Here is a 14,808-nt window from a genome sequence, read left to right on the forward strand (position 1 = left end):
TGCGAAATTACACTCGAGTGTCTGCGAGCGGTGCACCTTCAAAATAATACACCTTGGTGCAATAGAAACAGAATGAATGAGAGAAACACATTTTTGTTACAATATTTTGTAACTGTATACACATAAATGGTAAAAAAAAAGTTTTACAGCTGCATCAAATTTTAATATTAATCGACGAATTAATAAGCATTAAAGATATGCTAATGAGAACGTGACATTGACTCATACTCCGGTGACATTTGTAATCTTCATTTTGCGGATTAAGTAGATATCCATTCAGCGATGACGTGCCTGCTCATTTGTCCATATTTGTTATGGATCTCGAACGATTAATCTAGGTACGTTTAATTTTCAACATTCTTATCGTTCGTACTCGTATGTAGTTGTGTTGGCACCTCCGTAGAGATACCTGTTCTTGTATAATTCCAGTATTGCTATAGCCTAGCCTGTTTTATGGATCATCTTTTAACTCTTTAACTCGCAATATCGTTTAATTAACTGCTCATCTTGGCCTAGAAATTATTCATTCTTCAGTAGGTAGGTAGGTAATTTTGCGACGAAGTTTATGAAATTTGAATTCCTCCGGGTTTAAAACATTGGTTTACACCTTCTGTTCGTGTTTGTTTGTATTTTGAAGGCTAATCATAATCATGTTGCTTGCCAGAGTAAAGTTGAATAATTCTTAAAACAAATTTACCGTTAGGTAAATGCCATATAGCGAGTTATACCGAAAAAATTGGCCAATTATTGAATTATTATGCACTTTGTCGAAAATATCTACCCACATAATATCAAAGAAATTTGCACACGTAAGTATAAGGTTATCGAAACTGAAAGTGTCCACGTAAAAATAATCCTAAACGATGATTCAACTACATACATAATTAGTCCTCGAGTCGTTCATCTCATCGAATAGGTAGGCAAGTACGTAAAAAAAAGCAGTAAAATTTATTATCGAATATTTTTCAAACGAACTTTACACGTTTTTAATAAAATTAAGGTCTCAGATATTATACCGGATAAAATGAGTAATTTAAAAATTAAAAACCAGATGTCGAGTTTTTCTTTAATTGATGATTATGTCGTTCGACTCTCTGAGAACTTCTTCCTGTACAATATTTGTCCAGAATTACGTAACATCGATGACAAAAATCAGCGTAACCTTCAAAATGAACTAGTTCCTGGTTTCCTGCTCGATTTAAATTGGTAATTTCCAAGTCGAGGATTCACCATCACAAAAATACGACTCGCTGACTCGAGCTTTTTATTTGACTAGGTAGGTAATCAAAACAAACACAAAATTCGCTACTAATATTTCCTCATTTCCGCCAGATTAACCCAGAAACGTCGAAGGAAGAAAAAAAAATCCATCGATTAAAATTAGTTAAAAAACATATTTATTATACAAAAAGAAAGCGAAGAAAAAAAGGAAGGAAAATTCAATTAATACATCGAAGAAGGACGAAAAAAAAGGGGGCAAAAAATAAATAAAAAAGATGGTAAAAACACACACACAAATAAGGCAGTAGATCCTTAGACGAATACAAAACAGATTTTTTACAAAAGAATATAAAAAAGGACGCAGTCTTAGAAATTAATTTTGTACTTGGACAACATTAATAAAAATGCGACCATTTCTTAACGACGTCCGAAAGGTCGGGCCGATGGTCCGATTGGGAAACCTCTTTCGTCATATTGACCATCATCTTTTGGTGCTTCGGCGAAAGCTTTGGCGAGTTCTGCTGGAAGGGGAGGTGGGGTTGGTAAATGGGCTCCAGATGCGATGAAACCGTTTTCGCCGGAGGTGTAAGAGACAGCGTATTGGACACCGTCAGGTCCGGTGTAGGCGTAGTAACCTTGAACATCTTGGGTACCTTCTTCCGGTCCTAAAGCTCTGTATTGGCTTCTTTCATCGACAGCGATACCGTTTCCAGTTTGGTAACTGAGGATAAGAAAATGATACAGTGGTTAGAATAGGTACAAAACGATATGTGCAATATTGGAAATGGATTCTTGGTTGAAAAAAAAAACATCTACCTGTAGTAATAAGATCCATCTGGACTGATTTCTTGTTTTTGACTAAGGATTGGGATCGGAGTTGAATAATATTCTTGCGGAGCGGCGGCTACTACCGCGAATAAAGCCGATACAATGGCGATTTGCATCTGGAATAAATTTTATCATTAATCGATGGTTAAGCATCCATTGCGTAATTTTTTTTTCGTACAATTTATGGCATTTTTAGTGTAAAAATTACGTCACGGAATTAATTTTTGTTCTAATATACTGTCTGGCCATTCATATGTATCTACCTAACTAGTTACCTACTATATGGTTTCGTTTCAAATTCGAGGAAACGTGAAAATAATACCTAATGTAGCCCAATAAATTATTTTTTACTCTTTAGTCTTTACTGACCCATATTCAATTTCATCTGTGTAATATAGGTAGGCTACCCACGCTACACATTCGTGTTGGTCATCGCATTTAGCATTTTCTAGGCAAAACTGACCTCATCAATCGTGCATTATCAGCGGTTTAAAATGATGCAATATTTCGGACCATTTTTTTTTTTTTTTTTTTTTTTGCAGAGTAAAACTCTCCACACGACGTTCTACGTTTTATTTTTTCCTTCTTCCCTATGAAGCTAGAGCTACGTCTGGTACGAGTTTTAATACGAGTACAAATAGATAAACACGTGTTTAGAAACGTGATGGTCATTAAATCGTGATCGAAGCAAAAGATGATCCACGAAGCGTGCGATTCTCGTACTAATTCCAGAATAATTAAGAGAATGGATTCGATTCTCGCGTTCATTGTTTTGAAAAGGGAGGTTTTTTTTTTGATAATGATCGAACATTGACTTTCATAATACGAGTACTATAACGCTATTTCCAGTGCTAATTATCTCGTTAAATAAATTTATCGCCTGAAGAGATGGTTTCAATTTTATCGCATTGTTGTGTATACGAATGGAATTGAATATATTAACGAGTAGGTAAGGTATGGGTGTTTTGATGTTTAATGTTGTGTGTGGTTAGGAACAATGTGCTAAAAGCGATTTGTCAGTTTGATTTAAACGGATAGTACGAGGTCTTGGTGGATTGGATTGTTTTAAAGAAGTGCAGAGGAAGGACGGATGAGGAGAGCTGGAGTATGAGTAGGTTTCAAATTTGATTTAGAGGGGTTTAAAAATGATTATTTTTATTTTGAAATTCAACTGGGTCATTGCTCAGTTCCTGTTGGCCCTTGTAGCATTTCGAATAATTCAAAATTGGAAATAATCATCTTGCCCCTTCTTCTTTCACCATATGCCATGGTCGAAGGATTAACTCAAATTTTTGATGAATCTGTAGAATTATTGAGTTCATAAATTGCAAACTTTGATTTTTCGACTCGAAGTGAAAATTTTGCATTTATCCAAAAATTTGCCATCTTAATAAGTATGCAATTTTTCTAGATTTTCTTTGGAAAACAGTCACCATCCAGTCTTGAAAATTTTTCAACAAGAAGGAAATTAAAAATTTTTTGAATCATTGAAAAGCTCATCAGCTTAAACTTTTCATGAATTTTATCAACTCTAAGAAAGCCTGTGAGCTCCCCACAATTTTTTCCTCATTTTTAATGTTCAAACAGACAGTACAAGCAATAAAGATATATGATGATGATGATGATGATGATGATGATGATGATGATGATTTTTAAAATCACTTTTGAAGAGTAACTTATGAAACTAGAATCCAATTTTGAAATTTGAGGAAATAGTTCACATCCTGCCTTCTTCTTCCTCAACACATTCTTCTTCTAATTAAAAAAAATAAATAAAATGAAATACTTGTTTTCACCTCTTTCTCCTCCCCTTCCCAATGATTTCCTTTCAAAAACAGAATGAAAGTGACTAATAACTTGATTTCCCCAACTTTCAGAACGATTTTTTTGGTTTTGAAAGGAGCAGTCGTAAATTGCTGCTCTCATTTGAATAATTCTTTGTTTTAACTTTTAATGAATGCTAAAATCAAAATGAAAAATAGGTACAATTTTTAAAAAAGTATGAAACAAATGCTGCTGGTTTTAAAGAAATTTCCACCCAATTTTAATATGTAATGATTTTATAGTTTGAGGAAACAGCTCGTTTTCATGCTCCTATTTCACCATTTTTCAATTGAAAAAAACAAACAAATAAACAAAGTGATTTGCTCAAATTATTCAAAATCAACACAAAATTTATTCACTTGAAAATTAATTTCACTGACTGAGCTCTCGTCCTTCCTCCTCCTTACCTGCCACCCCCCACCCATTAAATGTTGACTTCCTTTTTTGACTTGACATTTTTTTGGGGGTGTTTTATTTCATGAAGTGAGCTTTCACCCTCCCTGCCCCTTATGATTTTCTTTATGGACATGAATAAGAATAATTTCACACTGAACTTTTACCCTTCCTGGCCCTTCCCTGCCATGCTTCCCCCTCCACATAAAAAGTTGATTTTCTTTCTTGTCTTGAAAAATAATTCTACTGGCTGGACTTTCGCCCTCCCTGCCTCTTCCCTGCCACTCCCCATCCCAAAAAAGTTGATTTTCTTTCAAAAACAGGGCTGAAAGTGAATCAGAATTCATATTTCTCGTCCTTAATAAAGATTTTTTTGATTTTGGAGGAAAAACTTTTTGCTCCTTCTCCCCCTCCTCCTCCAAATAAATGAATCTTTGTTTTAATCATTAAAAAAAATACAAGTTAATTTTTTAACTGAATCGTCGCATAAAATGTATTTTTTCAACATGAAACAAATTGTGCTGAAATTTTCACAACTTTTAAAACGAATTTTCTGACTTTGAGGGAGACAATTTTCAACCCTCCAACTCTTCTCATGAATAATAATTCTTTTTTTTAATGTTTTTTTTTTTTTTTTTTTTTTTTTTGAGTAGGTATATTAGTTTTTAAATGGGGAAATTTTAGAAGAACGTAAATTTTTAGCATGAAACAAATTTGCAGAATTTCAAAAAAAACTTGATTTCTTTTTTTTCAATTTTTTTTTTGAAATGAATGAGATAAGGAGGGTAATGATATGTACTTTGAAATGTTACTTGACTAGAATCTAATTCTTTGAACTTTAATTTTGTTGTTTACTTTGAAGGTCATTTGCCACCTTCCTCTTTCTCCTCCTTATTATCATATAATTTTTCCAACTTTTTTCTTACTTAATGAAGAAGAAAAATATTTCTTTGGAAACTTGCTTGAATGCTTGATTAGAATGAATTACTCTCGATTAAGCTAAAAGAAGTCTGATTTTTAGGTAAAAGCATCTCTGCTTACCACTCTTCCTCCTAAATGCAGATTTTTGAAAATTGTCATGAGGAAAAATGAGATCATCCTTTCAACAGTTACAGAATTATATACGTACCTAGAACATAATTCTGCCAACTTATCGATCAATAGCTTACTTTTCAGATAGAAAATAGCCCACAAATTTAAAAATAAGTTTTTAAACTAAAATTTGATTTTTTTTCCTGTTTGAAAATCAATTTTTGGGTTTCTGAGAGAGCAGAATTTTTCCTTCATTTTATTCAAACTTTTTCATACTGAGAATCTCTCAAAGTCGCAAAATTTCCTCGTCGAAACCAAATAGATATTTTCTATTTGAAATACAAAATTATATAGGTAAGTACCTATGTTAGAGAAGCATGTAGGTTTCTGGTTCCTTTCTCTTACAATTAAGCAACCTCCCCCTTCCCCTCTTTAAAAGAATTGTAATTTGAAAATTGTTTTAAAAAATATTTTTTTATTCATTTTTTTTATTAGTTAATTTGAGGGAGATATAAATCTAAGTGTGAAACGATAATTGATCACCAAAATCGAGGTTCTATGTTGTTGTTTTTTTTTTCAATTATGAACAATTGGTCAATTCACATCAATAATAATAGATTGATATTGAAAAAACTGAAATTGATTAGGTATAAAGCAATATAAAAATAAGAATAAAAGAAATAAGACGAATCCAAAAAGTCAAGAAAAAATTCACAACTTTTTGTGAATCAGAATCGTATATTTTTTAACGGAAAGGTCAAGTACTCAAAAAATCAAATACTTATCTAAATTTAAACTTTTTGAAAAAGATTCAACAAATAGGTACCGGTATCTATTTTCAAAAAATAATTTTTAAACTACCTAATTCATTTAAAATTTAAAACAAACATAATTAATCAACCGAAAAAAAAACAAATTCAATTTATTATTTGATGTCTCGAAGCTCAAAAACCATACTCATAGAATGATCTCATCAATGTAATCGAACACCAAAGCACTACAGATCTATTTCCTCGTATCGAATATCAAACATGGAAGCTCACTGTTAAAAGAATGCATCGAGAAGTACCAACAGAAACAATTTGTTTAATGACACGAACACGAGCCGAATACGAAATCAGATATAGAATAACATAATTTATGGTTTGGTGATGTGAATTACAAATAGATTGCAATATATCTTATGACACAGCTGATTCATAATTTGTTACAATGTCGCGATTAATCACTACTGGCCAATCATCTCCTTTCGTCTGGATTTTTTTAAACAAAAAATTTCAAAAAAATTTCCTAGATTAATTTCAAATTACGTAATCGAAACAACGTTGCACAAAAATTAAGCTATTTTGACTAATTATTAATCGATGCAGATAATTTAAATACCTATAATGAATAGGTATGTAAGTATGCATCTTATACCTAGTAAACCCGAATACATGAGGAAGATTAAACGATCGAGCACTTTCTCGCGAAAAAAAAAGGTGTTAATCCAAATACCATAGAGCGCGATTCCTTAATATAATAATTAATTGCATTCGCAGGTAGGTATCTAGATACATCTAGACAATCATATTACATCATATTTATCACACGTTAAAACATCACTCGAACGTAAAGTTAAAAAGAAAAAAATTCACTTTCTAAATCATCACTATATAGGTTGTTCATACATAATAATCGCGAAAAAAAAATTAAATTCGGGTAAAAAAAAATTCGCAAATAAACTGATTTAAAAGGTTACTTACATTCATTTTGAATTTAAAATAAGTATACTAATTTAAACCTAAGTTGATCACAAAATTCACTAGAACACCGACTGAAGTTTTCGGCCAGCAAAGTGCTTTTATATGTTTCGAATGTGCATTTGGGACTTGGAGAGAGGGTGTTACGCAGCGCGGCGTACCTGTATATACGCTACGTTAAATGGGTGGGCCCTTGCTACGATGCCTGGCCGTACCATGGATCTAGTTTTAATAATTCCAGGGAAAGTTATCTCATAGATGGGGTCATTCGTATAGGTAAAAGAATACCTACAATACGAAAAGTCCTTTTTATGGGTATTTTTTTTTACCACGTGTGGTACGTAAAATGTGCCTATGGAAAATTATGAAATCGAGTTTAAAATGTTTGCAAAATTTAACCGGATTACCTTTTCGATATCGTATAAATATTTTAATTTTAAATTAACACGAACACTGTTGCAAATGCAGTTGAATTTTAATGTAGCTACATTTGTGTTGTGTGTGGGTTGACGAATACGTACGACCAACGACGAGGTGTAATTGCCATTTTTAGCGTAAATTTTTTTGTCATTCACCCCGAGAGTGAGTGGAAACAAACCGCTAGTCGATTGCGTGAAATGTCAACATTCGAATTTTTTTTCAAAAATTTAATCCTAAGGCTATAGGTATATACGTTTGAGATACATTATGCGATCTGATAATGCTGTCAAATTAGATCATTATGACCGGCGGCGAACAAATAAAAAGGGCTACTTGTCGTATTAGGAGTAGGTCTAGGTAGAGGTTTATGTAGGTATTCTCGTAGAATGCATACGAGTGCATTTCGAAAATCAATCACGCGAGAAGAAAGTAATTAGTACAAATTGTTCGTACTTATTTTCGATTAATTTTTATGCAAATTGTGTAATATAGGTAAGTGTGTGTATACGTGCAACAGATTGGTACTTTGAGTCAAATTGAGCCGAATTTGGAACCATTAATTATGTGTAGGTATATAGTCTATCGTGTCGTCGCCTCCGGTTAAAATAATCAATTTTTGTTTAATGAGGTAATGAGGTGTGTCTGGAATATTTTTTAACATCTTCGGTACTTACCTTATGAGCTGGTGTAGGTACCTATATGAAGTACACGCGAATACAGGAATTTTATCCGAATCAAGGTTTAAAGGTGGTGTTAAAGATGGGAACACCTTGATGATGAGTTGATGATTAGGTGAAGATGTTTTTGACGAGATTAAGTAGGTACCTAGAGTCTGACGATTTTGTTGTATTTAATTTTAATTTTTTTAAGTTGTTTTTTCTACAAATTTTTTGAACGTTTTTAGAACAAAAATTATAGTAATTTTCGGATCTGGCGTAAAATTGGGATTTTGAAGATTATATTGGAAATTAGGTAGGTGGGTCGTTTGTTTTTTTAAAAGCGTGTAATTTTGTATCGATTTTTTTAAAAATAAAATAATACATTTGTTGACGTAGGTATTCTACTTATTTCATGAGCGATGCAATTTTTTTCACTTTGAAAGTTTGGGTTGAAATTAATTTTTGGGCTTTGGTCAGTTTGGCACTTACATCAAAAAGTGGAATTTTTAAAAATCGGACAAAGTGACAGAAACACAATTCAAAATTTTAGTAGCAAGGGAATTTTTCGATTTTTGGTCAATTTTTAAAAATCAAATTTAGGTCAAAAAAATATTTTTAAAAATCCAAATGCAACCAAACATAACCTAGAAAGGTTGAATTTGGTATGTACCTACTTTATTTCCAACCCTTAGAATGGGCTGAAAATAGATTCGGGTAGTTTTGAGCAGTTTTGAAGCCTTAAGAAAATTTTTACATCTTTCTATATCAGTTTGGCAACATTTCGATTTTTTTACATTTTTGACCTAAAGATTTCTAAAATTCATTAAAAATCGAAAAATGTACTTTGGAAAATTGGCACATACAATTTTGACTGCAGTGTATTTATCAAATTCAGATTTGTTCGTGTTCAAAATTTTTTCTTCCGATTGAGATTTATGCACTTCCCTTTTCAGTCTTATACGTTTTCGTCGAGGTCGTATAGAAACCTTTGAAATCACTTTTCAATGAGGGGAGTGGGGGGGGGGTGCAGAAGAGAATAACTCAACATTTTTCGTACCTACGTTGATAGGCAACGTATCGGTATGAAAATTTTTAAAATCGTAGACATTACCAATTTCAGGAAATTTTTTGATAGAAGTTGGGATGAGGCGTAAAGAATTATAAAGGAATATGGAAATTTTTCATGCTCGACACAGGATAGAAAACCTTTTTCCAAAGTTTAAGGCTTCCATTCAAAAATTTGAAAATTTCATCATGGGGACATTTTGTCGTACTGTTTTGAACAAACTAATTTTGAAAATGGGAAAGAGCTCAAAAAATTTTTTAAAAAGTGGTGTGACGTGTCGATTTATTCCAATTTTGGGTCCTCAAGTTCCATTAAACTTTTCTCTCAAAAATCATCATGTCACATCAGATTTTTAATTTAAATTTTAGAGCTAGAACGGCATCAAGGGGTCTTGTTTGGAAAAATAGATGAGGTACGTAATGAAATTGTTAGATAGAATTAGGTACCTATACATATAAAATGATAATGGTCGAAGGCCAAAATAAAAATTCTGATGATCTTGACGTTTAATAAAGAGCCAGAAATGAATACCTATTCACAAATAAGGTACCTACCTAACATAAAAATTGTATGTAAAATTGATTGTGAAAATCACTCAAAAATATTAAAAATTGATGAGCCCTCGGAAAACGACCAAAATTTGAGAAAATGTCTCATTTGGGTTTAATTTTGCACAGACTGCTTAGATTATTGAAAAATACCAAATTGATATGAAATTTGGCAAAATTGCAAAGAGTGGCATCAAATTTGTCAAACTGACTCCCCCCCCCCCGTAATTGAAAATTAGGTACCTACAAGAATTTGATCATGGTATCTATCGGATTTCTTTTGGGTCGATGGTCATTCCACGTCAATTCGACCAAGAAGTGGTAGGGGGGTTCGCCCATTTTTTAAAAATTTTTCTTGTGGAAAGACGAAGGGATGAAAAAGTTGAAAAAACCCTTTCACTCGATGAAATGAACTCCTCACAAAAAATCAAAATCCGAAAAAATTCAATTTTCAATTTCAAACATCAAAAAAGGTTTAAATTTATTCAGTTGTCTTATTTTGACCTCTTTCTGACATATTTCATGAAAACGTTGATAAAAATTACCCTCACAACAAAAAAATAAACATTCGTTCATTTTTTGAATCTTTTCGAATTTCAATTTTTTTGTGAGGAGTTCATTTCATCGAGTGAAAAAGTTTTTTCAACTTTTGCAACAGATACGTAAAAATAGAGGTCAAACGAGTCAACTTTACCAATCAAAACTTTTTTTGATGTTTTAAGTAGAAAAATCGTATTTTTTCGCAAACTTTAATTTTTTTTAAATCGACTTTGCGGCATGGTGACATCCCAATTTTTTAATATGTTGTTCAGCATAAAAAGTTGTCCATAATATATTTTTTTCAGAATTTTTGAGAGTCGGAACGATATGAAAACTACGTTTTGAAACTTTTTGAGCTAATTTTTTGTACGAAAAAAAATGGCAACACTGATTTTTATGATATCATCAAAAAGTTTTTCAAAACCCCTAACTGTGGGAAAAAGTTCCATTTTGGTAGGTATCGCGGTTATCGAGTAATCCTCTGCTGAAATGGATGATATTTTAGGTTTACTGAAAAATTTGACACTCCCTGGCTGCCTTTAAAAATGGGCTAGAGGGCTCTGATTTGCGCCATTGGTCATCCCTTCAAAAGGTCTTTCCACAGGAAAAATTTCAAAAAAATCGGCGAACCCCTCTACCACTTCTTGGTTGAATTGACGTGAAATGACCCTTGAAAAAATTACTACTTTTTTCACTAGGTACCTTTTTACAACCAAATTTTCAGAAAAAAAATTATCAAAGGAAAATTTTTCACAGGAAAACTTTCAAAAAAAAAAATGAAATTGGAAGAAAATTTGTACATAATATACTTGAAGTATTTTTTGATGGATGTCTCACTTGAATAAGTGTCGAGTATTTCCAAGAAATTGTGGCTGCATGTTTTCTTTTTTTTTTCTATAAAATTGGTTTTATTGAAAATCGAGCATGCTTCTGATCGATTTATTTAAATTCCGATCATAAAAAAGTGCCGAATCATTACGATGCTATTTCCTGAAAAATATATGATGTTTTCAAAATACCTATCATGATTTATTTTTCTCTAAAAATAATGGCTACTCCGTTGAACTGAATTGTAAAACTAGTTTTTTAATGCTATTCTGACCTCAAAATACAGTTTAATTTTTTTCAATTTTTTACGCAGCATTAGGCACCTAACTAACTACTTTATATAAAAACATATTTGTTTCAAGTAGGTATTAGCTAATCTGTAAATTCTGTATATCTACCTGTAGTTGATGTCTACCTCTACATAGGTATATCAATAAAAACCTAAACCTCATCCTTTTGGCAAATATGCAATTCAGACAAATGTTTTTCGATCGAACTGAAATGTAAGTGCGTAATTGCGCATCCATGCTAACCTTGAAACAGTCAAAAACGTTCAATCTGTGTCATAATTGACGAACCAGTTGGATCATCTCTGTTTAAAGTTCAACTGCTCAAAACTCGATTCACGTATGATCTATGTATTAGTATGATCTATGTATTAGTAAATATGTATGTAAGTTAATAAGTTATAGGTACCTATCCAAAGATATGTATTTCTTATGGCAAGGAAGTACATTCCTACATTAGTTATGTACGAGTACCTACCTATAGATATAAAAATATTCAAAATCTGGATTCCCTTTCTTCAGCTGTCTAATTACAAACGGAAGGAAGAAAATCAACGTTATCGATCGCATCAATCAAAAATAACATTTTTGCGCTAACATTGTATGGCACATGGTACATAATTTTTCGTGAGAGTGTTACCTGTACTTAACACTATACTTCGCTCTACTTCTCTTGGACCAGTTGAATGTTCAACGTGATGTGTTCAATTATCTAACTTACTTACTATAAGGCATAAGCGTGCATATACCTAACCACCTACGTATTCATTGTTCCTGGATTTTGGTATTTAAGAAATGCAAGCTATGCAACTTTATGGGTTAGGTAGGTATGTGCATAAATATTACTTAGATTCGTTCATGGGAAGTAGACGGTTCTTTTTTTTTTGTAAGTTCCAATATTTTATCAGCAATCGACTTCGCTAGTCGAAAATAGGGTTCAAACGTAATTTTAGTTTTTTTCGTCACACGTTCGCAAATGATGGTTTTTTCATTTTTTTCATTTTTTAAAAAAAAATCACTGAAGAAAATTATGGACTAGAACAAGCACAAAAAGATTTTAATAATGCCTTTCTAAATCGATCAAAAGGGTCGCAAAGATGGTAATCCGAGTTTATAATTGATGATTTTCATTTTCACCCTATTTGCAGCGTTTTTTTTTTTTTTTTTTTTTTTTGAGAACTGGAGAAACTGGAAATCTGCTGGAGGCTCCAGAATGATTCGAAACTATTACCAATCCACTCGAGAGATCAAAAATATGGTACGTATGTAGAAGCCAAATTTCAATTTTCTAAGTCCATTTGCTGAAATTTTTATTTTTTTCCCAATTTTGACCCTTTAGATTTTCAAAAATTCACTTGACGTTTTTTTCTTTGACTTTTTTGTTTGTTCAAGAGATCAACACGTTTAACCCTTTCGAAAAGATCGAAGTTCATTTTTATCAAGTTCAAAGGAGTTCTCAAAATTGTAGTCATTCCCTTCAAAATACGGTACGTTTGTGACTCTTTTATCATTTTTAGGTGGTATAATCGAAACCGAACAACTACATAATTATTACATTTAGGAATAATAACTAAGTAAGAATACTACCTATACGCGATTGTGGACAACAAACAATCACTTGTCGAAAATACGCAAATTTATTTTTTTTTCAATCATAATTATGAAAATTTTTCAAAATTTGAGCCTTTGCAAAAGGAGGGAAATTTTAGGGTTTCGGCGAATTTTTGAGAATTAAAAAAATTCAAGTAGGTAAGCTGTTTAAAAGGTGATTTTTAAACTTTTTCAAGAGTATAAATTTTTTTGACCAAAGTAAACCAAACCTAAGAGTAGGTCAAATTTCAATCTACCTAATCGATGACATTTTTTTAATTTTAGCCTCAAGATGAACGTCGAGCTGCTGACTGAATTTCGTATCTGTTCGATTAATTAGGTAGTTAGGTAGGTATGTTTAAAATTAAGACACGAGCGTTTATGAATTTTTTTAATTGAGTATTCTATTTTTTTATATAATGGTCATTTTTTATCTCAATCTAGTTCCTTATTATTTATAAGTTGATTTAGTTTAGTCTCGGTGGTGAAGTTATTTTTTTGGTTTTATGTACAAGATATGTACTTTTGATATTTTTATGGATTAGTCCCCATTTTAGTACGTACAATCTATGTTCTTACGATTAGGTATAGTACCTATTCTAAATACATAAATACAAATTAGTTGTTAGATATCTGTGCACATGGAGTGATTATTATTTTAATATTTTTGATAAAAAATTTCTGGCACAAAAAAGAGTTACATAAGTACCAAAGTAGGTATTTAAAGAATTTAAATTCAAAATATGTAGGTAGTTGCCTGGCTAACATTTTATTTTAACATGAGGTTATCGATTCTGTATTTTGTTCCTCCTGTTCAATTATTGTCCCCAAGTATTATTTAATTACGGTACTGGGTGTGGGTATGAAAAAAAACACTAAATATTCATCCCCAAGTACAAGACGTGAAAAAAGTTCAAATAGGTATTGAGATAGTTCATAGTGAAGTAGACATCAAAAAGTCATGTAAAATGGTTTTTTAATTATTTTTTTTATGTCATGTGTAATGTGTACAGTGTAACGAAAAATATTTTCCAAGTTTTCAAACTTTTAGCTCGCACTTGCACCGTAGAAGGGAGGATTGAGCTTGATTATTGACTTATTGAGCCTATTGACCTATTGGTATTGACCTGAAAATCTGAAATTTTTTCTTCGTCTTTTTGAGATCATTTGGGGAATTGGGCTTTGTCTTTTTGAATTTTGATCGTCGACCGTAGTCGACGATTTTGATGAGCTTCATAAAAATTTAAAAAAACATACATGTCATTAGCGTTTCATATATGGTACCATTGGATGGCGTGTGGGAATTTCCGCGTGAAGAAAGGAGAAGTTTGTCTTCTGACGTGTAATGCACACTGATGCTGCAATCACGACTAAACAGGGATTTCCAGCCAGCCAATAGCTAAAAGCCAAAAGCCAATAGCTAATGCAAGCTAATGGTATTTAAGCCAATAGCCAAAAGCTGGCTTAATGAAAAATTGCCAGCCAATAGCTAATAGCCAAAAGCTAATGAACTTGGGAGTGATTTTCAAATTTTTCAATTTTTAAAAATTTTTTTCTCAGATTTTATTTTTTTTTCACTCGTGACTCACGTCTTACACTCACTGACACCACAGAAATGAAAATTGTCCTTTTAATAATCGTCTACACATCATAACGAGTATTTTGAGGGGTCACATGTATTTTTGTTTTCGTAAGCCAAAAGCCAGCCAATCGCCAGCCAATGAAATTTTGCCAGCCAATAGCCAGCTTTATTTAAGCTAATGAAAATCAAGCTAAAAGCTGATAGCCAAAAGCTAATCGATGATTGGCTGGAAATCCCTGCGACTAAAG

General features: G+C 32.1%; 1 protein-coding gene across 1 annotated transcript; it reads right to left on the reverse strand.

Moving 5' to 3' along the window:
- Positions 1–1,374: 1,374 nt before the first annotated feature.
- LOC135835141 (endocuticle structural glycoprotein ABD-4-like) lies at positions 1,375–7,197 on the reverse strand. The gene is made up of 3 exons (XM_065349278.1): positions 7,044–7,197; positions 2,038–2,165; positions 1,375–1,942 (listed from the first exon to the last, which is right to left on the reverse strand). Exons 1-3 carry the CDS (start codon positions 7,047–7,049, stop codon positions 1,639–1,641), a joined length of 438 nt encoding a protein of 145 aa, XP_065205350.1. The 5' UTR covers positions 7,050–7,197; the 3' UTR covers positions 1,375–1,638.
- Between the last annotated feature and the right edge of the window lie 7,611 nt (positions 7,198–14,808).

Source organism: Planococcus citri, chromosome 2 (genome assembly GCF_950023065.1).
Source record: "Planococcus citri chromosome 2, ihPlaCitr1.1, whole genome shotgun sequence".
Lineage (NCBI taxonomy): Eukaryota > Metazoa > Arthropoda > Insecta > Hemiptera > Pseudococcidae > Planococcus > Planococcus citri.

Excerpts from the sequence above, each read along its gene's own strand:
- LOC135835141 (XM_065349278.1), bottom strand. Across the intron at positions 1,943-2,037 it reads GATGGATCTTATTACTACAG|TTACCAAACTGGAAACGGTA; the intron begins GTAGATGTTTTT and ends TCTTATCCTCAG.